The following is a 26,742-nucleotide window of genomic DNA, read 5'->3' on the forward strand; positions in this document are numbered from 1 at the left end:
CACCACACTCTCCTGGCAAAATAAAGGTCAATAACACATCACAGGATGTTTAACAATACTCATATAGTTTTGGAAATGATTTGCTGTTACTCTGCGAATAAAACTGCTTTACTTTTACAGTGTTGTCTACAGCTTTGTTCTGTATTATCTGTTTTTGTGGGTTTCACAGTTGTAAAGCACTTTGGTCAACCTAAGCGTTGTTATAAGCTGCTTTATAAATACATTTTGATTTGATTTGATAGATTTTGTAAAAATGCAAAGACCATTTCTCTGTTCTTCAGAAAGCAAAAACACACAATAGATTTCAAGTGAACTGTATTTGACAAACTTCAATTTCATAAATGGTTAACATGAAAGTGTCACTGCCCTTCAATAACAATGCATACAAAGGCACAAATTAACATTTATAATATGAGAAATGATCAAGGTAAGTATGCAAGGTAATAACAGATTTAAAGGAGTCTTCTGTAAAAATGTGCCCAAAACTCAGGAATGACAAGCAACCAATTTACGCCACTGCCAGGTATTTGTCCATGTACACGTGAAAGTAGAACTTATCTATCCCACGCTTCATTTTTTCCATCACACTCTCATCCCTCTTTATTCTTTGTATGAAAACATCATCTTGAGCGGAGACGACATAATCACACCAACTCATACCGGTGACAAGTAGTTGGCCCTGAACTTGCCAATAATAGGCATGAGTTGGTTTGAGCTGCAATGAGCCATTGATGACCTTGAGATAAGGTGCATCTACATAATTTGGAATGTTTGGACATTTTATTTCCACAAGGCCAAACTGAGGCTGCTCCAAGGGGTCAAAAACAACCCCATCTGGTGAGGCACCAATCCATGGTGCATCCGGTTGTACCACAAACCCACATTTGTAGTGGTTCACACGTTTTATCTGGCAATATTCCCAGATCGCATCTGCCTCCAACTCCAAACCCCTCTTCATAGGCCCTGTCTGGTGAGTACCTCTTAGAATGCGTTCAGCAAGTCCCTCTTCAGAGGCCTTGCCCACATGGCAGATCTCTCTAAAACGAGATGCAGTCACCCGTGGTTTCCGTACATTGTACCAATCGGCACACAAACTCTGCTCTCGCGTAGCACATTCAATCTTCTGGGCCAATTCCAGGGTAACCTCGAGACTTTTCATGTGCAGCTGTTGCTTCCTGGAACAGACAAACATGCACTCTGATGGGTCAAGTCTGTAGCCTTGCAGTGGCAATGATGGAGGAGGTGGAGCATCATGAAGAGTCTTTGCTTTCTCTTTGGCAGGTTGCTGATAAGAAAGGGGACTTCCATGTTGCACCTTGCCGAACAGTGAGTCCACAAGTGGGATATCCTCACTTATTCCCATGCTGCAGATCATAGGGCGGTCAGCATCAGCAAAATCTTTGAACACCTCAGACACCCGAAGAACTGAGAGGTCAGGAAGTTCCCCATGAAGGCCTTTGTACAGTTTACTCCTGTATGTTAGAAAACACACACACACACACACTAAAAATCTGCAACATTGTAATACATTTTGCTTCAGGGTAAGAGCATTCTGGAAATAGATACAATAACCAGTACAGTGACAGGTCATCAGAATTAATAATAAAATTGAATTTCATGATTTAAAGTGTGCCTGCTTTGGCCAACTTAAAAGACACCTGCAGAAGGATTTGACACATTTTAAGTAGTATCATTCATTCATGAAATTGGTTGGACCTATAACTCACTAGATGTAAAACAAATAGAACCTACCTTGTAACAATAATAATTTCAGTTTCCCCCCACTGGTTTTAAATGCTATTGTCCAATGGAATGTTGTTTTCTGAAATCCCATAAATGGAGCACTTACCGCACTCCCTCTGTGGTCTTTCTTGTTTTCGGTTTGGCTGAGATCACAGCCATCTTGTCAACAGGGCCCGGCTTTATCCCCTATGTCAATATAGTGAAAAATAAATAGAGAATGTAGGCAAGTAGGATTTTTTTAATCCACTGTAAAGCAGGTACAATGTATTTATGAAAAGCGCTTTATAAATACAATTTGATTGATTGAACTCACCATAACTCTAGGCTTATGCCACTGTTGTTCACCTTCAGTGCAGCTTAATATTGGGGGAACAACTTGGAGTTTCAATTGCGAATAGTGTGCAGATTGAAACAGAAGAGCTACACAATGGTTGCATAAAGCTTTCCCAGCCTTGCAGGTGCAGCAGAAGTGCAGAAGTTGCACAGGCTGCAAATCTTTTAGGACAACCTATTAAGTAAAACATATCAATGTATTTAATGTAATCAATGCATATCCCTTGACAGTATTACTAATTTCTTTAAAAAAAGCCTGTCTGAACACCCCCTTGACATGATGACAGCCTGACATGATCCTAGAAAAAATAACAATACCCTACGTCCATCAATACCCTTCAGCCTAACAATACCCTACCCAACATTAGGCCTACTACTATTTGTATACTGAACATAATTTCACACTGCTGCTGACTGTAACCATACTCTGAGCTTATGAGGTTTCTCAGCTTTCCTCATGGACCTGAAGCACTCTGCCCTGACAACCACCTCTCCTGAGCCCTGATCTTTCTCAGACACTGCAGAAAAATAACAATATTAGCAAGTTAGCAATAGAATAACATGCAAGTTAGTTGGTAAGTATAATAATTAGCAACTGTAATAGGAACATATTGTTGTCAAGCTATCTAAAGCTTAGCTATCTAAATACATTTATCTAAAACTATGTTCGTTTGGTCAAGTCAATCAACATAGTTTTCACACATATTTGGGTGGAGCCAGGCGCTGCTGCATTGTGAAAAGTAAACAATGTTTCACATCTGCTTTTTGTCACCGCACTCAAGCAGTCGCTTTACAGAGTGGAGCGTTGCGTATCCATGACAACTAGACGGAAGTTTTTAGGCTACTAATTATTTATTATTATTATTATATTATACCCTTTAACCAGGAGAAACCCCTGGGGTTAGAACCTATTTTGCAAGGGAGACCTGTCTAGAAATGTGTGTGAAAACAGCCTAACTTGATAACGAACGAACCAACGTCGGATACCTTTACTCCCTGTATGACATGTGTAAAAGTGGTTGTCAACAACATAGCCTCCGAACATCATAAACAAAACAATGGCTAACACAAACTGTTCGGGAAAATGCACTATCTAACGCATGATTTCGACTAAATAGAAGTATACTGTATAAAGAGATATAACATAACAGTTACCAGATAGCATAGCTTGAGCACGTAGCATGGATGTTGTTGTGACTTACCTTCAAAATTATGCAAATACTGAGAGATGTAATATTTAAACCCCTTCTCTCTCTTGCTCTGGGGAGCTGGAGAAAAATCACTAACCAGTCGATGAACATCATCGACAGTAATATTCGGCAAATGTCCAAGACATCTGGAGAAATATACATCCTCTACGTCGTCCATCAGGCTACCGGAAACTAGACACCCCCTATCGGTTTCGCAGCCGGAAGTAGCATAAGCTAACGTGCACATAGTCTATTCGCGCCCATATCGTCACGTCCCGCCAGAAGGGGCGTGGTCTCACCCTATAAATATGCTCGTTAGGCTGGTACAAGCTGATTTTTATCTCTTCAGCGACGCACACGCATCGCTGGATCCGGAGTGAGAAGCCGCGCCGTCGAAGCAAGCCTTTCAGCGGGACGAGCTCTGGAGTCGCTGGCCTCGCCGCCTTCAACTGCCGTACCTGCTGTGCTTTCCGGCGTTCTATATCCTTTTATACTCTGTGTGTATTTACTCTGTTGAGAGTGTTTGCTCGCTTACTTGACGCGACTCACACTTCTCTCACAAAAGAGCTGCGTCTTTTTAAAGATGCCTTCCTGTGGCTCGTGCCGCGCCCCGCTCAGCGATGGAGACCGGCACGTCATCTGTGTTTCCTGCCTGGGTGAGGATCACGCGGCTCTCGCGCTCGCTGACGGCGGATGCCCTCATTGCGAGCTTTTGCCTATGGTGACTCTGAGGACTCGCCTGGCATCATTCTCCGAGCCTTCACCGCAGCCCGCCGTGGTGCCGCGCCGCAAGAAGCGCCGCGCCCAGCGCGCTCCCGAGCTTTCTCCAGCCCGCCAAAGCTCGCCGGTTCGCCCGCCAGCTTCGCCGGCTTCGCTCGAGTCGCTCACTGACGGACAACGGCCGCCGCCTGCCGCCGCGTCCATCCACGAGTTTGACGACCCCACCGAGGCGTGTTCTCTTCTGGCATCCGATAGCGAGGATTGGGCGAGCTCCGTGGACCTCCCCTCCGCTAGCGTTTCCCGCCAGACCACTGGTAAGAGAGCCGGCATTGAGACTGAGCTGATGCGTCTGCTCTCTCAGGCCGTGGAAAGCATCGGCCTCGATTGGGAAGCGCCCGCGCAACCGCCGCGCAACAGGCGAGCTCTGTGGACCTCCGCCTTCTGTCCGCGAGTCGTCAAGGAAACGGGCCAGCATCAAGACCGCGAGCCCTAAAACCGCGGCTAGCTTTCTTTACGTTATAAGAAATCTACCCCGCCCCCCATGGGCGTGCGTCACCGGCAAATGAGAAAAGAGTGTGTTTTTAGTCCCCGCCGAGGCCGGACTAATCTCCATTTCTTAAACATTTCTCAGCTCCTAGTTTGTGCGGCTGAAAATGTCATTATTGCAGCAATGAGCCTGTTGTATAACACGCACACCTGCATACAAACGCCGACACACACAAAACTGTGATGACGCTCTCTTATCTGCTTGCGCTAGTGTAGTTCTCCCTGTGGCCCAGTGGCGGAACCCGAAGCTTTCACGCGAGAGACCCGTGTTCGATACCGGCTCTTGCAGCAGATACAAATTTAGTCTCGCCGCGGCCAGACTTCCACCAAAAACTTTTCGCTCGTTCAGTTCCAGAAAATGCGACTGTTCCAGTGTATTTTGCAGTAAACAAGCTGGTACCACGGCCCGCTTGCCTGCACATAAAGGCCGTTTCCATGGCGACCCAGAAAAATCATGTAATCATTGTATTTCTGGTTTTCCGGCCACATCCGATGGTGTTATAAGTGTAATAAAATGCTCACAGCCCAGTGTTCATTTCTACACACAAACACAGCCCGCCACGGTACAGGGCTCGCACAAATGAAATCGACGCATGTCAATTGTGCATTAAATGTAGTAAATGTGCCCACAACCCAGTGCCCACAAACACTACCACGGTTTCTGTAAAACGAAACCAACACAAGTCTTCCTAGCCTCCTAGGAAATCGACGGTGTTTCAGTCTCGCCGTGGCCAGACTTCCACTGAAATTTTCGCTCGTTCAGTTCCAGAAAATGTGACTGTTCCAGTGTATTTTGCAGTAAGCAAGCCAGTACCATGCCCGCTTGCCTGCACACAAATGCTGTTCCCACGGCGACCCAGATAAATCACATAAATGGTGTATTTTCTGGTATTCCGGCCACAGCCGATGGTGTTATGAGTGTATTGAAAATGCCTACAACCCAGGGCTCATTTCTACACACAAACACAGCCCGCAAAAATGCAGGGCTCGCACAAACAAAATCGCCTCATGTCGATTGTGCACTAAATGTAGTGAATGTGCCTACGTCTCAGTGCCCACAAACACTACACACCACATGTCCCACGGGTTCTGTGAAAACGAAACCAACACGCATTCAGTCAGCTCAGGCCGACGGTGTTTTTCAGTGCAGTAAATGTGCCCGCTGTCCTGCGCCCACATTCACTCACAGACATGTTAAGCCCCACGGGGCTCGCCCCGCTCTCTCTCCCTCAGCAAACTGCTATAAGGGTTTTGAGCGCGGCCAGGCTGCCCGCCGCGATCGGCGCGCCCCCCGCCTCACACACTGTAAACACAGTGTCTGCGTTACAGCACGCCGGAGCTCTCTTGCCGTCACTATGTCTCGGCCAGAGCCCAGATCTCATTCTACCCCTAGCTATTCACGCGAAAGTGTGGGCACAGCTTCCTGGGGTATCAGAATGGGTGCTGAACACTATAAATAGAGGCTATTCGCTACAGTTCGCTCGACGTCCCCGCCGTTATACGGCGCGCGTCGAGACGACGGTGGAAAACGAAGTATCTCATCTACTTCGAGCCGAGATAGCGAAACTACTGAGCAAAGGTGCTATAGAACCTTTATCTCAAGCTCAGAGCAAAGGGGGCCTACTCAGCAGATATTTTCTGGTACCGAAAAAAGATGGAGGTCTCAGACCCATTTTAGATCTGCGACAGCTGAACAGAGCGCTTGTGAAGCGCCAGTTCAGAATGCTTACGACCAGGAAAATCCTCGCGCAAGTGCGCCACGGGGACTGGTTTATGTCAATAGATCTGAAAGACGCCTATTTCCAAATACAAATGGCGTCCCATCACAGGCGATTCTTGAGATTCGCTTTCGAGGGCCAGGCATATCAATACACAGTCCTGCCGTTCGGCCTGTCCCTAGCACCTCGTACATTTACGAAGTGCATGGACGCGGCGCTCGCACCCCTGAGACTTCAGGGCATGCGAGTCCTGAACTACTTGGACGATTGGCTGATTCTAGCTCGATCACGATCGGAGCTCATAGAACACAGGGCCGCATTACTCGAGCACCTCGAGGAGCTGGGCCTCACAGTCAATTGGGCGAAGAGCTCACTGTCTCCGAGTCAGAAAATTTCCTTTCTGGGAACCGTGTTGGACTCGCTGTCCATGACAGCACGCCTGTCACCAGAGCGCGGGCTAAATATTCAGCGCGGCGCGAAATCCTTCCGCCACGGCGCGATAGTTCCGCTCAAAAGGTTTCAGAAAATGCTGGGGCTGATGGCCTCAGCAGCCTCTGTACTCCAGTTGGGCTTGCTCCGCATGCGCCCACTGCAGATGTGGCTGAAAGCGCGGGTTCCACCCAGGGCATGGACAGCGGGTCTGTTTCGCCTCAGGGTCGACCTTCAGTGTGTTTCAGCTCTGGAACCTTGGAAAATAACCGACTGGTATCAGTCAGGTGTGAGTCTGGGGACCGCTTCGAGTGTGAAGGTGGTGTCTACGGACGCCTCCACCACGGGGTGGGGAGCGCTGCTCGAGGGCAGACCGCTAGCTGGCCTGTGGTCAGAACGGGAAAAGCTCCTTCACATAAACTGCTCGGAGATGATAGCAGTCGACAAAGCGCTACGGCGTTTTTGTCCCCAGGTAACAGGCCACCACGTCTTGGTCCGGTCGGACAACATGTCAGTGGTGGCATACATAAATCGCCAGGGCGGCGTCAGGTCACGAAACCTTCACAGGCTGACGGAACGCCTCCTGGTCTGGGCTCAGCACAACCTGCTCTCACTGAGAGCAGCGCACGTGCCTGGTCACCTGAATGTGGGACCAGACAGACTGTCCAGGAACAATGTTCCAGCAGGGGAATGGTCGCTGCACCCGCAGACGGTCCAGCTGCTGTGGAAAACGTTCGGCAGAGCACAGGTGGACCTATTCGCATCCCACGAAAACGCTCATTGTCCGGAGTTTTTCTCGAAAAGCAAGGACGCGCTGGCTCATGTTTGGCCCCGCTGCCCCCTATATGCTTTTCCTCCTGTCTCGCTCCTGCCTCAGGTGTTGGAACGAATCAGGGAGAACGGATGCCCAGTGCTGCTCGTAGCTCCGCTCTGGACAAACCAGACGTGGTTCCCTGCCCTGATGCAGCTGACCAGCACTGCCCCATGGCCTGTACCATTGAGGAGAGACCTCCTCTCTCAGGCGGAGGGCTCGATTTGGCACCCTCGCCCGGAGTTGTGGTCCCTGCACGCATGGGCCATCAACGGGTACCCGCTAGCCTCCCAGAAAGAGTGTTAAACACGATCGCGCAGGCTAGAGCTCCGTCTACCAGGCGGCTCTACTCCTCGAAATGGTCTGTTTTCTCTGCATGGTGTCAAGCCCAGAGCTTTTCACCTGTGGAATGCGGGGTTTCGGAAGTGCTTTCCTTCCTTCAAGAGCTACTGGATAAGGGCAGGACCCCATCCACGCTCAAAGTATATGTGGCGGCCATAGCAACGTTTGCAAAACCGGTGTCTGGCCAGTCGCTGGGGAAAAACGACTTAGTCGTGCGTTTCCTTAGGGGAGCTCGGAGGCTGAACCCTCCCAGGCCCCTTTCAGTCCCGACGTGGGACCTTTCCACGGTCCTGGAGGCCATGAAAGGCGCGCCCCGTTCGAGCCAATCCAGCTGGTGGACATGAAACACCTGTCGTTCAAAACAGTGTTTCTCATGGCTCTCGCTTCAGTGAAGCGCATAGGGGACTTACAGGCGCTTTCAGTAAGCGCGTCGTGTATGGAGTTTGGGCCTAATGACTCGAAGGTCATTCTCAAACCAAAGCACGGGTATGTCCCGAAATCCCTCAATACACCGTTCAGGGCCCAGGTAATTTCCCTGTCCGCCCTTCCGGTTCTCAGTGAGGAGGAGGATGCGAGTCTCCTTTGCCCCGTCAGGGCATTGAGAGCTTATGTGTCACGCTCGTCTGTTTTCAGACAGACGGAGCAGCTTTTTGTTTTGTTTGGCGGGCGTTCCAAGGGACTCGCCGCCTCAAAACAGAGCCTATCCAGATGGATAGTGGATGCCATTGCGCTCGCTTACTCTGCGAAGGGCCTACAGTGCCCCTTGGGTGTAAGAGCGCACTCCACGAGAGGCGTGGCCTCTTTGTGGGCGTGGTCGAGCGGGGTTTCCCTGCAAGATATCTGTACGGCCGCGGGCTGGGCCTCGCCGTCTACATTTATAAAATACTATAACCTGGAGGTACCCGCCTTACAAGCTAAGCTTTTGGCGGTCTAAAATTCAGTGCTATCTGCCCCGCTGTGCGGCCCAGATGCTGAGTTTACTGCAGCCCGATGAGTGTTGACACACGTATGGCCACCCAGATCAGGCTGAAAGCTTTCACCCTGGCTGCGCGTTTTATTGTCATATGATAGCCCCGCTGGGTGCTTTTTTATAGGGAATGACGCTTCCAGCCTCTCTTCCTCCACTCTATGTGAGTTTATGGTGATTATGCACTACATGAGCCCTGGGCTTCGGCCCCCGGGACTTTGGTGTTGGATCCCTGTACGCACGGCGTGTTGCATTGTGTTCCCCTAGCGTAAGCTATTACGCAGTACGAGAGATACTCTCGTAAGAGAACGTACTCGGTTACTAACGTAACCTCGGTTCTCTCTAGAGAGGGAACGAGTACTGCGTATCTTGCCGTGCTTGGAATACGCTCTGGTTCGCTTCAGCGATAAAAACCAGCGAGAGTCTCTCTCGATAGGCTGCTGCATTTGCTGCAGAGCAACCAATAGGTGCGCGAGCTGTTTTGCCTATGTCTGCTTGCTGCTGCAAAGCGTTTTACATTAATAAAAAATTAAGGATAATTTTTGGCTTCAATATCTCGTGGAAAAGAGTTTTTCCCCTAGCGTAAGCTATTACGCAGTACTCGTTCCCTCTCTAGAGAGAACCGAGGTTACGTTAGTAACCGAGTACGTTTTTGATGAAAACATTCCAGGATTTTTCTCCATATAATGGACTTCAATGTGCCCCAGACGGTTCAAGGTCCAAATGTGCAGCTTCAAAAGGTTTTAAACGATACCAGACGATAAATAAGAGTCTTATCTAGCAAAACGATCGGTCATTTCAAAAATAAATAAAAAAGTTTAAGTTTTATAAGCACAAATGCTCACCTTGCTCTGTTCTGTGATGCGCGTTCGTGACGTCACGTAATCACAATTACGTTGAAAAGGTCTAACAGAACAGATTCATCACAGAATAGAGCAAGGCGAGCATTTAGCATGTTTCAGCTAGTCTTGCAGGTTAGAGGACCTGACGAGTCAATGTATAGAAAAATAATGTAGAAACTAGATTTTCTTTAAAATATACTTACAAAAATGACTCCAGAAGCTTCTGTAGCGTATTTATGAGAATTTTACTTCCGCGTCTAAAAATTGGCGTGACGGAACGGGCGGGAGAGCGGTCGATTCAAACAACAGGAAAACAATGGATTCCAATGACATTTCGGACGCTGAGGAAATTGTTCATACTTACTCGTATGACGGACCACAGCCATACAATTATGAGCCTGCTATGCTGCCAAGAGACCAGGGACAAGGCCAGGATTAATGTTAGCCAGAACGGTCAGAGACAAATTGAGTTGTGGTGTGAGGAGAACCAGTGGAGAACAGGACAGGTGTCTTGGTGAGAGACGTGCTTATAGATATATACACGTTCGCTAACGACACTGTGCTCACAATATTGTACAGATTATTACCATCGTATATCAGGCCAGCAGACATTAGTATGTTTAGGGTAGATTTATACTATTAAATGTATAAAAACTATACTTGAGTATATTTCTATTGTACTAAAAATATACTCAAGTACATTTTTAATACATATTTTTCACATGGGTTATAACATAGACAGAAAATTAAAGATTTGAATATTTTAACAACTTAGTAATTTTGTTTTTCAATAACAAGTTGCCTCTATTTAGGGCATGACTACCTATATAACACTATTTGATGCCATTGGTACAGTATACGACGAATTATATTCTTGCTTCGGCATCCCATGTTAAAATCCATCATATCGCCGGGATGATAATCCTCCGATCTGAAGTGAACGCTACACACGACCACGTTTTTCGAAGCCGATGCGGAAGAGAAATACCGTCAAGTGCTTTAGATATGGAGGATGGCAAAGATGTAGGGCTTGGTGACGTTGCCGTAAATGAGTTGGACAAGCAGGATGGTAGAGCTGATGACGTTGAGGTGGAGGGGGGCGCCGATGCTAAGGCCGACTTGCCACCCTTTGATCCATTCTCTCCCATTTCCCCTGATTCCGGAGAGGGGGCGCGACTGAAAGTCAGCTTGGCCCATTTGCAATATGAGGCACAAGAGACAGCCCAAGCGCGTCAGCTGAGCTAGAACAGCATTTGGAAATACTCTGGCTCGAAATTGAGGCTGACAAGCAGGTGAAGCTGTGACAGCTTGAGCTGGAGGCAGTGAAGGTTGGTGCTGGCTCAGCTGCGCAGTCAAACCCGGGTCAGGTCTCTAAGGCCAGGTCTCATGTCTCCGCTGGTTGATCCGTCCCAGAGTACATTTTACGTGAGTAAGCACATTGCTTAAGTACCTCAGTTTAGAGTATCAGAAGTAGATTCTTTTTTCTGTGTATTTTAATGCATTGCTACTTCCCTTCGTTGGCCTAAAGAGGTCTGTTCTTTACTAAAGAGGTCTGTTCTTTAAGTCGATTGGTAAAGCTCAGGAGGTTTGCTCTACTTTATCGTTAGAGGAGAGTTTCATGTATGATTTGATGATTTGATGAAGTATGATATTCTTTGTGCTTATGAGTTGGTTTCTGAAACATACAGTCGTGCTCAGAATTAATGGCACCCCTGGTAAAAAACTGGATGTAAAAAATAAATCTGCATCGTTTATCCTTCTGATCTTTCATTAAAAAAATTGCCAAAAATCTAACCTTTCATTAAAGTAAAAGAATTGAAAGTGGAGGGGAAATCACATTATGAAATAAATGTTTTTCTCCAAAACAAGTTGGCCACAATTATTGGCTCCTTTTTATTAAATACTTTTTGCAATTTCCTATTGACAAGATAACAGCTCTGAGTTTTCTCCTATAATACCTGATGAGTTTGGAGAACACCTGACAAGAGATCAGAGATCATTCCTCCATACAGAATCTCTCCAGATCCTTCAGATTCCCAGATCCATGTTGGTGCTTCTTCTCTTCAATTCACTCCACTCATCAGGTCAGGGAACTGGGACGGTCATGGCAGAAGCTTCATTTTGTGCTCCGTAACACATTTTTGTGTTGATTTTGATATTTGTTTTGAATTGTTGTCCTGATGGAAGATCCAACCACGGCCCATTATAAGATTTCTAGCAGAAGGCGTCAGGTTTTGATTTTTTATTTGTTGATATTTGATAGAATCCACGATGCCATGTGTCTGAACAAGAAGTCCAGGACCTCCAGCAGAAAAACATGCCCAAAACATTAAAGATCCAACGGTATATAAAATTTTACACGGTACTTTTTATCCTTGTGTGCACCAAACCCATCTTGCGTGTTTGCTGCCAAAAAGCTCTTTTTTTAGTTTCATCTGACCACAGAACCCTGTGCCGTTTGAAGTTCCAGTCGTGTCTGAGAACCGAATTTGCTGGAGTTTGTTCTTGGATGAGCGAGGAAGATTTTTCTTGAAACCCTCCCAAACAACATGTGGTGATGTAGGGGTTGTTTGCTTTTTTTTTTTTTTTATAGGCTTTCTGGCCGCAAGACTCAACTAATCTCTGCAATTCTCCATCTGTGATCCTCGAAGAGTCTTTGGCCACTCAAACTTTCATCCTCACCGTCCATTAAGGCAATATAGACACACGTCCTCTTCCTGGCAGATTTGTAACATCTTTAGTTGATTGGAACTTCTTAATTATTGCCCTGATGGTCAAAATGGGGATTTTCAAATCTTTAGCTATTTTCTAACAGCCACCTTCTATTTTGTGATGCTCAACAATCTTTTGCTGCACATCAGAACTATATTCTTTGGTTTTACTCATTGTGATGGATGATTAAGGGAATTTGGCCTTTGTGTTTCCTCATGTTTAAACTCCTGTGAAACAAGAAGTCATGGCTGGACAATTTCATGTTCCTAGTCACCCTGGTGTGCTAAAAAAAGGTAAACATTAATGGGAATATACTTCAGAGATATTTTTCTCGTAAAAAATTCTAGGGGTACCAATAATTGTGGCCAACATGTTTTGGAGAAAAACATGTATTTCATAATGTGATTTCCCCCCCACTTTCAATTCTTTTACTTCAATGAAAGGTTAGATTTTTGGCAATTTTTTGAATGAAAGATCAAAAGGATAAACGATGCAGATTTATTTTTTACAGCCAGTTTTGATCATATTTACCAGGGGTGCCATTAATTCTGAGCACGACTGTATAGGCAGAGAATTTTACGCCCTCTGCTATTTTTAATATACATTCTGCTTCCTGGTAATCCAGTTTCCACTGTTATGCCGATGATACTCAGTTATATATTTCATCATAACCAGATGAAATTACAAAATCATCCAAGTTGACAGAGATTGCTAAATATATAAAATATTGGATGACCAGTAATTTTCTTCTATTAAATTCAAATAAGACTGAGGTAGGCTATTACTGTACACATCATCTCTTATAATACAATTTTCTTGTAGAATGATGCACTGCTAATTCATCCTCTACAGTTAAAGACCTGGGTGTTATTTTAGACATCAACTTGTCTTTTGAAAATCATATTTCAAATGTTACAAAAACAGCCTTCTTCCACCTCAGAAACATCACTAAGCTACGTAACACGTTATCTGTTTCTAATGCAGAAAAGCTAGTTCATGCATTTATTATGACATCTAAAATGGATCACTGTAATGCATTATAGCTGGTTGTCCTTCATCCTTAATAAAGTTAGTCCAAAATGAAGCTGCTAGAGGCCTTAGGTCAAGAAAATATGATCATATAACCCCAATGTTATCAGCTCTACACTGGTTACCTATTAAGTTCTGTATCGATTAAAAATATTGCTACTATAAAGCCCTAAATGGTTAAGTTCCTGTGTATTTAACCAATCTTCTATGGCCCTACAATCCATCACGCTATTTAAGGTAACAAAATTCTGAACTAAAGGAGGGAGAGTGTTTTCACATTTTGCTCCTAAACTCTGGAATAGCCTTCCTGATAATGTTCCAGGCTCAGACACAACTCTCCCAGTTTAAATCTAAAGACGCATCTCTTTAGCTAAGCATTCACATAATACATCTCATAACCTTGATCTGCAGTTATATCAGATCAAATGCACATGGTTGTTTTTTCTTGAAATGTTATGAACCGCAGCTACACTAATTATTTTCCATTTGCTTTTCTGTCTTTACCTCGGGATGTAACTACACATAGGCCCTCATTTATCAAAAGTGCGTACACCAAATTTCCAGCGTACACCTGGCGTACACCCAAAACCACGGTGACTTTGAGATTTATCAATATGGACGTTGGCGTACGGCACGCTCAAATCCTACGCCAGCTCAGGAGGTGGTGTACGCACGTTTTGAGTTAGTGCGGAAATGCGCAGAAAAACAATTCCTAACACCACAAAACGCACTGACAAACTAAAAGATATGATATATTATGACCCACTGTAAAACAAAAAAAAACAACAACAACATAGTAATTATAAACTTCAGTGTTTATTTTTGTGCAACATGGACTACAATGTTTAATTTGTGTGACTTTACCAAAGCATTTGATTTGTAAGCAAATGTATTCCTTCAGTTGCGAGCCTGTGCGCTTTACCCTGACGTTTCAGGGTTTGGCCCGGCAGGTGCGCACTACTGGGTTCGGTATAAACGAAAGGCTTTCAATGACCAAAAAATAATTCAGACTGACAAAATAATAAAAATACATTCTTCTTCTTTTAAATAATAATAATAATACAAATAATAATAATGACATTCTTCTTCTAAATAACAATAACCGTCATTAATAATACAAATCATACTAAGAAGAATATTACAAATTGTCATGCAATTATTAATGTGAATGAATGGTACTCCACATCACATCATCATCATCATCACTATTGTACACCCCAATAATACATGTAACGTGATTCGAAATTGAATGCTAATTCAATAGACGTGCTGTAAAAAATTGCATTGTGATTGGTCATTTCGGCTCCACGTCAGAGAAGTTTCTCTTCTTTGCCGTCTTCCGTGTGTCCATGGCGTAAAATGAGGGCGTGGGGGAAGCGGAGACTTGGGCGTGTTATTCTAATGACGATTGTTTTCAGCCGCGGGATTTATCAAGGGCAGGTATTGCGTACACCTGGATTTCAAAGGTACGCACAGCTTCATAAATCTGGCGGTGAGAGGAGTGTAAGCATAATCTTACGCCAACATATACGCCCGTTTCTACGCAAGAATGATAAATGAGGGCCATAGAGAGTACGCCAGCACTAGTTTGGATCCAGCCTCTTACGAAGATTTCAGATTCCCCAAAACCTGTAAAGAGATAACGTCAACCCCTGCTAGGACTTCAGATGACGCCAACTCTGAATCAACATGAACCACTGCCAAATGCTCTATATATTGTAATCATAATCAGATCTTGTGATAATTGCTTTAATGAGATCATTGTTTCTGCCTAAAGGAATACATGATATTGTCTAACTGATTTGTATTATCTCAGACCTGTACATTTGACAAATATACATTACTTTACACAGTCACTTCTGATAACAGATTACTCTAAATTGTAATGAAAAAAACATGCATTCTTTTGTAAAGCTGCTAGAAATTATATTTATTGTGAAAACCGCTATACAAATACATGTGAAATGAATTGAGCCACAAACTAAAAGTGTGAAAACTATTAAGCCGACTGTACCTAATGAGGAAAGAGTTGATGACAGTTACCAACCTTTTATCTTGAAAGCGTTAATGTCCTTAACTGGAAATCATGAGGATCAAAAATAAATAAGGATGCTCAGAGACACAGGTGCAATGCAATCATTTATTGTGGCAGATACATCAGTTGTCTGACAATACTTTATGTGCCCCAATCCAGAACAGTGACTTCAGGGTCTTGTCGTCGTAAGGGCCAACGCTATCTCACGACCAATTCGTCCGAATTTGACGAGTGATTAAAAGATGGCTAATTCGTACGAATTCGTACGACCTCATTCGTACGAATTTGTACGATTTGTCTAAACCCACGTGATGGGTAGGTTTAGGGGCTGGGTCAGGGGTAGGTCATTCGTACGAATTCATACGAATTGGGCAACTCGTCAAATATGTACGTTTTAGCAAAAATCGTACTAATTCGTACGAGTGAGGTCGCGTCAAATTCGGACGAATTGGTCGTGAGATCGGGTTGTAAGGGCAGGTGACAGCAAGACGGCAAAATCCCTCCATAAAAAACAAAAGTTCAGTGCTCTTCTGAGCCAGTGCAGAAGCACGCTGCATAATCCATTGTTAAAGGTTCGGTCTTCTGTCACAGGTGGATGCAGGACGGCAGATGAAGATGAAGAATAAAGTTCTAATACAAATTTTAATGAGGGTAATACAAATAATACTTCGACAGGCAGGGCAACACACACTAAATGTAACGTAACTGAAGGACTGTGAGGGAAAACTTAAGTAGCCAACGGTATTACCAACTGTTCTTTTTGTTAATTTATGTGTTGATTCAACAGCAGTAATGCAGAATCAACCTGGGGAAAAGTCACAGACTGGTCAGGCTCTATATTGACAATCCCATACTCTACATTCTAGCAAATTTAAGCAGTTTTGCATAAGATCATGACATCATACATGATCTGAACTCAGTCAAACAGGGTCAAAGTTCAGTTCAGTTCAGTTCAATTTTATTTATATAACACATTTAAAGGGTTAGTTCACCCAAAAATGAAAATTCTGTCAGTATTTACTCACCCTCATGTTGTTCCAACCCCGTAAGACCTTCGTTCATCTTCGGAACACGAATTAAGATATTTTTGATGAAATCTGAGAGCTGGATCACTTTATCAAGCGACGAGAATACTTTTTGTGCGCAAAAACAAACAAAAATAACTACTTTATTTCAACTATTCATTTCCTTCTCTTTGGGCCTCGAGTCAGTTAACGTAGTGTGATTCCGTAGAGCTACGTCACACGTAGGCTCACTATTGGCCGACGCTGGTCATGTGCGTGATGCGTGTGACGTACAACAACAGAAGCTTACGCTATTACACTAGTGAACTGACTCGAGGCCCACAGAGAAGGAAATGAATAGTTGAAATAAAGTCGTTATTTTTGGGGGTTTTTGCGCACAAAAAGTATTCTCGTCGCTTGATAAACTTAAGATTGAGCCACTGTAGTCACTTGGACTATTTTAACGATGTCTTTAATAACTTTTCGAGGCCGGCAAGTTCAATCCCTGAGGAAGCCTATGGTCTAGTATGGAACTGTGATCCAGCTCTCAGATTTCATCAAAAATATCTTAATTTGTTTTCCTAAGACGAACGAAGGTCTTACGGGGTTGGAACAACATGAGGGTGAGTAATTACTGACAGAATTTTCATTTTTGGGTGAACTAACCCTTTAAAACATTCGGAATTCACCAAAGTGCTTCACAAGATCCAACAAAGAAACAAAACAAATTATTAAACAGACAATATCACACAAAGTACAAACAGAAATGACCCACAGGTCAAGATATCAGAGCTCAGCTAGAATTGAAGGCCAAAGCATAATAATGCGTCTTAAGCAAGGACTTGAATATTTCAATAGTCTGCGCCTTCCTTACAAAAATTGGCAGACTATTCCAAATATTAGGAGCAGCCACTGCAAACGCTCTGTCACCTCTGTTTTTTTGCCTAGATCTGGGCACATCGAGAAGCATCTGGTCGGAAGATCTCAGTACTTTGACAGGTGTGTGGACATGTAGAAGCTCTGATAAATATGAAGGTGACAACCCACTTAGAATTTTAAAAACAATTAATGCAATTTTAAATTTAATTCTAAAACAAACAGGAAGCCAGTGTAATGAGGCCAATACGGGAGTAATATGTTCATATGTTCACTAAAGTGTTAAGTGGAAGTATCATGGACATGAACATGTATCAGTAACATGAAAACTGATCATATTTACTGCACTCCTGGTCTTATCGTGAATGATTCATCCATTTATGTTATTCCAAATCAAAAAAGGGGTTGTCTTCTAATTTTGTATCAAAAAGTAATGACTTCATCTACCCCTGAAATAACTTTCCTTTTTGTAAAAAAAAATTATTTTAAGGTTTCAAAATTTTTTAAAAATCTGATTTTCAATTGTGTCAGACTTTTGGACTCTCTATGCAAACACTGATGACAGCGGAAGACACTGACGCACTGCACTGGACTGATGAGTGTTAATAATTGTCCTGTGTGTGTTGAGTTGTCACGTACTGTAGTGATACAAGGGAGGAATGTGGAAAAATAAATGTGACAGTTTCACAGAATGTTTTGCATGAATGTACATTTGAGGTCATTATTAGATAGATGCTCCAAAAAGCAGGTTCATCTTTTGCTGCTTATTCTGAGAAGGCTTACATTAATGTCTTAATAACAAGAGGACATAGAGGTTGGAGTAGTCCAGTAAGTATTTTCTATGTTGTATACAATTTTATGTTAATTGTTTCTTTTTGGGGCCACTATATGTAGGAATCTCTATATATACAGTACATCTCTGACTATTTGAGTTCTTCATTAAAATTCTCATGCAGAAAACTTTGAATCACCACAAGATTGAAGATGATTGTTGGCCAGCGCGGCAAACCATTTGATATGGACATGCCTCTGACATCAGTTTGGCCTTGACAGATGATTCTCTGTGAATAAAATTAACATATTGCAGACTGACATTCTTTTCTCTTTTCCATTGGATCAACATTGATTTAAAAACAACCCTTGATAAAAGACATTAAATGTGATGGCACAAGAGTCATGTGGATGCCGTATGCTTACTTCTCTTACTTCTTTAATGTATTTTTAAAATAGGACATGGAGGTGGAGTATTATATCTACCATGCCATATATTTAAGTATTTGAAGGCCTCCTTATCGTTATTCTTATCTTTACATGGGTTTTCCTACAACAGTAAAAATCAACTGCAAATAAGAAAGACCATCAGCACAGAGTTCAGGAAGAAAAGAAAAGAAAGAAAATGAGATGTGAAGAAAACTGCACTTTAGATGCATGTGTGCCTCTTGCTCATGTTGAGTGTCCCAGCATAGATGTTTTTCAGGTGAGTCTGTTGACACTGGATCAATGAACAATGCTTTGATCATGAATCCATGATCCTGTTGGAGATAAAAATGTTTTTAGGCACTACAGTCAGCAAGGATATTAGTCAATAACGTCTACATAAATATTTGTCCATATAGTTAGGGGCCAAGCACCGAAGGTGCAGAGGCACCTATTGTATCTGTTGGTTTTTAGGGGCCAAGCACCGAAGGTGCAGAGGCACCTATTGTATCTGTTGGTTTTTAGGGGCCAAGCACCGAAGGTGCAGAGGCACCTATTGTATCTGTTAGTTTTCTTATTAGGGGCCAAGCACCGAAGGTGCAGAGGCACCTATTGTATCTGTTGGTTTTCTTATTATTATTCTTCTTCTTCTTCTTCTTCCGCAAATGGAAGTCTATGGCAGCCCTATGAACCGTACATAGGAAAATGATGAAATTTGGCACACTTGTAGTGATGCTAGTGAATAGTAATTGGACCAATTTTTGACCCTCTAGGACCAACTCTATAGCGCCACCACCAGTTCAAAAATTCAACATTGAAATGGTTATAACTTTTGAACCCTTTGATCTAGAGACATGAAACTTAGTACACCTGATTCCACTCATCATGCTGATCACAACCAATACCTTACATTAAGACCCCGCCCATTACAGTAGTGGCCATTTTGAAATGTACAGTATTCAGTTTTTTCGCTACTCCTCCTTCAAATTTTGTCCAATTTTCTCCAAACATGCACTCAAATGATCTTCAGACTGAGCCGCATAAAAGTACTGTTCCCGATTTTTTTGTTATACTGGAAAAAAAAAGTTATAATGTCGCAAACTTAACGAGGTCCACCCAAAATAGGCTAAGAGGCTGTATCTCGGCCAAAGTTTGATCAATCAAAACGAAAATTGGTACACTTCATCAGAAGCATGTGTTGAGGTTCCAATGCAAAGTTGGGAATAGCGCCACCTATGGGTCATGAGATATGAACAATTGCTATTTTGACCAATAACTTTTGAACAGTTTGTCAGAAAATCATAATTGTGGTATCTATGGATTCCTTGCATCATGCCGAATCCGTGGATATCGATTTTGCCATGATGGGATGTACCACGTGTCCGCCATTTTGAATTTTGTCATAAATTGCAATATCTTTTAAACTATTTGACATATCAGCACACAATTTGGTAGGGATGACCGACACCATGTCCTAAAGCGACATGAGAAGTTTGATCACAGCGCCACCTAGTGTTCCAGATATATCATTGTTTTTTGAAAAAACGCTTATAACATTTGAAAATATTGTTCAAATTTTGAGTTCTTTATGACAGTATGTTCCTTGGTTTATGCCGATTTAGACGATATCTCATTTGTCATTTTCCAACAATGTGACTGGCCGCCATATTGGAGCGAATGTAAAACAGTTTTTTCGCTACTCCTCCTTCAAAATTTGTCCAAAATTGTCCAAAATTTGCTCAAATGATCTTCGGACCGAGCCGCATAAAAGTACTGTTCCCGATTTTTTTGCTATACTGTAATAAAAAAGTTATGATGTCACAAATTTAACAAGGTCAACCCAAAATTGGCTAAGAGGCTGTAACTTGTGAACAGTTTATCACAAAATCATAAAATTGGTGTCTATCGATTCCTTGCATCATGTCGAATCCGATGATATCTATTTTGCCAGGATTGGATGTACCACGTCATAAGCTAAATTAGCAATAAGCTAGCTTAGCATGCTAATCTGGTTAACATGTCATGGAACTTTTTTGTGAACTCATTCTCACACTGAACCCTCTCCTCTGCTGGTTTGAAATTCACGTCCTCTGAGTGGCGCAATCGGCTAAACCATGCTTCTCGAATCCCAAACCATTGTGGTTGTGGGTTCGAGTCCCATGTGAGACGACTTTAAAATTGTGTATAAAGTTGTCATTTCAATTCCTTCCGGCTCTGCTCTGCTGTTGGTGCTTAAATGCTCGCTGTGCTTCATTTACATGTATATTCAATTTGTTCTCTTTTTGTTCTTGCGGCTCTGCACTGCTATTGGTGCTTAAATGCTTGATGCGCTGCTGTACTTGCAGTACTTGCTGTGCTTGCTGTGCTTGCAGTACTTGCTGTACTTGCTGTGTTTGCAGTACTTGCTGTACTTGCTGTGTTTGCTGTACTTGCAGTACTTGCTGTACTTGCAGCTTGCTGTACTTGCAGTTTGCAGTACTTGTTCTGCTAAGCCTTTGAACTTTGCTGTACTTGTTCTAATTGCGGTGCCTTGCAGGGCTTGGCCCCGTGTTGCTGCTTGCAGCTATATTTAGGGGCCAAGCACCGAAGGTGCAGAGGCACCTATTGTATCTGTTGGTTTTCTTATTAGGGGCCAAGCACCGAAGGTGCAGAGGCACCTATTGTATCTGTTGGTTTTCTTATTATTATTATTATTCTTCTTCCGCAAATGGAAGTCTATGGCAGCCCTATGAACCGTACATAGGAAAATGATGAAATTTGGCACACTTGTAGTGATGCTAATGAATAGTAATTGGACCAATTTTTGACCCTCTAGGACCAACTCTATAGCGCCACCACCAGTTCAAAATTGTAACATTGAAATGGTTATAACTTTTGAACCCTTTGATCTAGAGACATGAAACTTGGTACACCTGATTCCTCTCATCATGTTGATCACAACCAATACCTTACATTAAGACCCCGCCCATTACAGTAGTGGCCATTTTGAAATGTACAGTATTCAGTTATTTCGCTACTCCTCCTTCAAATTTTGTCCAATTTTCTCCAAACATGCACTCAAATGATCTTCAGACTGAGCCGCATAAAAGTACTGTTCCCGATTTTTTTGTTATACTGGAAAAAAAAAGTTATAATGTCGCAAACTTAACAAGGTCCACCCAAAATTGGCTAAGAGGCTGTATCTCGGCCAAAGTTTGATCAATCAAAACGAAAATTGGTACACTTCATCGGAAGCATGTTCTGAGGTCCCATGCCAAAGTTGGGAATAGCGCCACCTACGGGTCATGAGATATGACAAATTGCTATTTTGGCCAATAACTTTTCAACAGTTTGTCAGAAATTCATAATTGTGGTATCTATGGATTCCTTGCGTCATGCCGAATCCGTGGATATCGATTTTGCCATGATGGGATGTACCACGTGTCCGCCATTTTGAATTTTGTCATAAATTGCAATATCTTTTAAACTATTTGACATATCAGCACACAATTTGGTAAGGATGACCGACACCATGTCCTAAAGCGACATGAGAAGTTTGATCACAGCGCCACCTAGTGTTCCAGATATATCATTGTTTTTTGAAAAAACGCTTATAACATTTGAAAATATTGTTCAAATTTTGAGTTCTTTATGACATTATGTTCCTTGGTTTATGCCGATTTAGACGATATCTCATTTGTCATTTTCCAACAATGTGACTGGCCGCCATATTGGAGCGAATGTAAAACAGTTTTTTCGCTACTCCTCCTTCAAAATTTGTCCAAAATTGTCCAAAATTTGCTCAAATGATCTTCGGACCGAGCCGCATAAAAGTACTGTTCCCGATTTTTTTGCTATACTGTAATAAAAAAGTTATGATGTCACAAATTTAACAAGGTCAACCCAAAATTGGCTAAGAGGCTGTAACTTGTGAACAGTTTGTCACAAAATCATAAAATTGGTGTCTATCGATTCCTTGCATCATGTCGAATCCGATGATATCTATTTTGCCAGGATTGGATGGACCACGTCATAAGCTAAATTAGCAATAAGCTAGCTTAGCATGCTTATGGAACTTTTTTGTGAACTCATTCTCACACTGAACCCTCTCCTCTGCTGTTTTGAAATTCATGTCTTCTGAGTGGCGCAATCAGCTAAACCATGCATTTCGAATCCCGAACCATTCTGGTCGTGGGTTCGAGTCCCATGTGGGACGACTTTAAAATTCTGTATAAAGTTGTCATTTCAATTCCTTCCGGCTCTGCTCTGCTGTTGGTGCTTAAATGCTCGCTGTGCTTCATTTACATGTATATTCAATTTGTGCTGTTTTTGTTCTTGCGGCTCTGCACTGCTATTGGTGCTTAAATGCTTGATGCGCTGCTGTACTTGCAGTACTTGCTGTACTTGCTGTGCTTGCTGTACTTGCAGTTTGCTGTACTTGCAGTTTGCAGTACTTGTTCTGCTTGCGGTGCCAAGCCTTTCAACTTTGCTGTACTTGTTCTAATTGCGGTGCCAAGCCTTTTAACTTTGCTGTAATTGTTCTAATTGCGGTGCCTTGCAGGGCTTGGCCCCGTGTTGCTGCTTGCAGCTATATTTATTATTCTTCTTCTTCTTCTTCCGCAAATGGAAGTCTATGGCAGCCCTATGAACCGTACATAGGAAAATGATGAAATTTGGCACACTTGTAGTGATGCTAATGAATAGTAATTGGACCAATTTTTGACCCTCTAGGACCAACTCTATAGCGCCACCACCAGTTCAAAATTGTAACATTGAAATGGTTATAACTTTTGAACCCTTTGATCTAGAGACATGAAACTTGGTACACCTGATTCCTCTCATCATGTTGATCACAACCAATACCTTACATTAAGACCCCGCCCATTACAGTAGTGGCCATTTTGAAATGTACAGTATTCAGTTATTTCGCTACTCCTCCTTCAAATTTTGTCCAATTTTCTCCAAACATGCACTCAAATGATCTTCAGACTGAGCCGCATAAAAGTACTGTTCCCGATTTTTTTGTTATACTGGAAAAAAAAAGTTATAATGTCGCAAACTTAACAAGGTCCACCCAAAATTGGCTAAGAGGCTGTATCTCGGCCAAAGTTTGATCAATCAAAACGAAAATTGGTACACTTCATCGGAAGCATGTTCTGAGGTCCCATGCCAAAGTTGGGAATAGCGCCACCTACGGGTCATGAGATATGACAAATTGCTATTTTGGCCAATAACTTTTCAACAGTTTGTCAGAAATTCATAATTGTGGTATCTATGGATTCCTTGCGTCATGCCGAATCCGTGGATATCGATTTTGCCATGATGGGATGTACCACGTGTCCGCCATTTTGAATTTTGTCATAAATTGCAATATCTTTTAAACTATTTGACATATCAGCACACAATTTGGTAAGGATGACCGACACCATGTCCTAAAGCGACATGAGAAGTTTGATCACAGCGCCACCTAGTGTTCCAGATATATCATTGTTTTTTGAAAAAACGCTTATAACATTTGAAAATATTGTTCAAATTTTGAGTTCTTTATGACATTATGTTCCTTGGTTTATGCCGATTTAGACGATATCTCATTTGTCATTTTCCAACAATGTGACTGGCCGCCATATTGGAGCGAATGTAAAACAGTTTTTTCGCTACTCCTCCTTCAAAATTTGTCCAAAATTGTCCAAAATTTGCTCAAATGATCTTCGGACCGAGCCGCATAAAAGTACTGTTCCCGATTTTTTTGCTATACTGTAATAAAAAAGTTATGATGTCACAAATTTAACAAGGTCAACCCAAAATTGGCTAAGAGGCTGTAACTTGTGAACAGTTTGTCACAAAATCATAAAATTGGTGTCTATCGATTCCTTGCATCATGTCGAATCCGATGATATCTATTTTGCCAGGATTGGATGGACCACGTCATAAGCTAAATTAGCAATAAGCTAGCTTAGCATGCTTATGGAACTTTTTTGTGAACTCATTCTCACACTGAACCCTCTCCTCTGCTGTTTTGAAATTCATGTCTTCTGAGTGGCGCAATCAGCTAAACCATGCATTTCGAATCCCGAACCATTCTGGTCGTGGGTTCGAGTCCCATGTGGGACGACTTTAAAATTCTGTATAAAGTTGTCATTTCAATTCCTTCCGGCTCTGCTCTGCTGTTGGTGCTTAAATGCTCGCTGTGCTTCATTTACATGTATATTCAATTTGTGCTGTTTTTGTTCTTGCGGCTCTGCACTGCTATTGGTGCTTAAATGCTTGATGCGCTGCTGTACTTGCAGTACTTGCTGTACTTGCTGTGCTTGCTGTACTTGCAGTTTGCTGTACTTGCAGTTTGCAGTACTTGTTCTGCTTGCGGTGCCAAGCCTTTCAACTTTGCTGTACTTGTTCTAATTGCGGTGCCAAGCCTTTTAACTTTGCTGTAATTGTTCTAATTGCGGTGCCTTGCAGGGCTTGGCCCCGTGTTGCTGCTTGCAGCTATATTTATTATTATTATTCTTCTTCTTCCGCAAATGGAAGTCTATGGCAGCCCTATGAACCGTACATAGGAAAATGATGAAATTTGGCACACTTGTAGTGATGCTAATGAATAGTAATTGGACCAATTTTTGACCCTCTAGGACCAACTCTATAGCGCCACCACCAGTTCAAAAATTCAACATTGAAATGGTTATAACTTTTGAACCCTTTGATCTAGAGACATGAAACTTAGTACACCTGATTCCACTCATCATGCTGATCACAACCAATACCTTACATTAAGACCCCGCCCATTACAGTAGTGGCCATTTTGAAATGTACAGTATTCAGTTATTTCGCTACTCCTCCTTCAAATTTTGTCCAATTTTCTCCAAACATGCACTCAAATGATCTTCAGACTGAGCCGCATAAAAGTACTGTTCCCGATTTTTTTGTTATACTGGAAAAAAAAAGTTATAATGTCGCAAACTTAACAAGGTCCACCCAAAATTGGCTAAGAGGCTGTATCTCGGCCAAAGTTTGATCAATCGAAACGAAAATTGGTACACTTCATCGGAAGCATGTTCTGAGGTCCCATGCCAAAGTTGGGAATAGCGCCACCTACGGGTCATGAGATATGACAAATTGCTATTTTGGCCAATTACTTTTGAACAGTTTGTCAGAAATTCATAATTGTGGTATCTATGGATTCCTTGCATCATGCCGAATCCGTGGATATCAATTTTGCCATGATGGGATGTACCCCGTGTCCGCCATTTTGAATTTTGTCATAATTTGCAATATCTTTTAAACTATTTGAAATTTCCTCACCACATTTGGTATGGATCATCATTAGCATGGCCCGAAGGTACATGAGAAGTTTGATCACAGCGCCACCTAGTGTTCCAGAGATATCATTGTTTTTTGAAAAAACGCTTATAACTTTTGCTATCATTGCTTGAAATTTGATTTATTTATGTCAATATATTCCTTGGCTTATGCCGATTTCAACGATATCTCATATGCTATTTTCCAACAATGTGACTGGCCGCCATATTGGAGCGAATGTAAAACAGTTTTTTCGCTACTCCTCCTTCAAAATTTGTCCAAAATTGTCCAAAATTTTCTCAAATGATCTTCGGACCGAGCCGCACAGAAGAACTGTTCCCGATTTTTTTGCTATACTGGAAAAAAAAAAGTTATGATGTCGCAAATGTAACAAGTTCGACCCAACATTGGTTCAGAGGCTGTAACTTGTGAACAGTTTGTCACAAAATCATAAAATTGGTGTCTATCGATCCCTTGCATGATGTCGAATCCGATGATATCTATTTTGCCAGGATTGGATGTACCACGTCATAAGCTAAATTAGCATTAACCTAGCTTAGCATGCTAATCTGGTTAACATGTCATGGAACTTTTTTGTGAACTCATTCTCACACTGAACCCTCTCCTCTGCTGTCTTGAAATTCACGTCCTCTGAGTGGCGCAATCAGCTAAACCATGCATCTCGAATCCCGAACCATTCTGGTCGTGGGTTCGAGTCCCATATGGGATGACTATAAAGTTGTCATTTCAATTCCTTCCAGCTCTGCTCTGCTGTTGGTGCTTAAATGCTCGCTGTGCTTCATTTACATGTATATTCAATTTGTGCTGTTTTTGTTCTTGCGGCTCTGCACTGCTATTGGTGCTTAAATGCTTGATGCGCTGCTGTACTTGCAGTACTTGCTGTACTTGCTGTGCTTGCTGTACTTGCTGTACTTGTACTTGCTGTACTTGCTGTACTTGCTGTACTTGCTGTGCT

At 42.6% G+C, this 26,742-nt stretch overlaps 1 protein-coding gene across 1 annotated transcript; it reads right to left on the minus strand.

Moving 5' to 3' along the window:
- Positions 1-304: 304 nt before the first annotated feature.
- On the minus strand, positions 305-3,182 carry LOC130072921 (uncharacterized). The gene is made up of 3 exons (XM_056238244.1): positions 2,057-3,182; positions 1,850-1,929; positions 305-1,472 (listed from the first exon to the last, which is right to left on the minus strand). Exons 1-3 carry the CDS (start codon positions 2,057-2,059, stop codon positions 509-511), a joined length of 1,047 nt encoding a protein of 348 aa, XP_056094219.1. The 5' UTR covers positions 2,060-3,182; the 3' UTR covers positions 305-508.
- Between the last annotated feature and the right edge of the window lie 23,560 nt (positions 3,183-26,742).

The sequence above is a fragment of the Rhinichthys klamathensis genome, unplaced genomic scaffold (assembly GCF_029890125.1).
Source record: "Rhinichthys klamathensis goyatoka isolate OS25496 unplaced genomic scaffold, OSU_Roscu_1.1 h1tg000512l_1, whole genome shotgun sequence".
In the NCBI taxonomy this organism is placed as follows: Eukaryota; Metazoa; Chordata; class Actinopteri; order Cypriniformes; family Leuciscidae; genus Rhinichthys; species Rhinichthys klamathensis.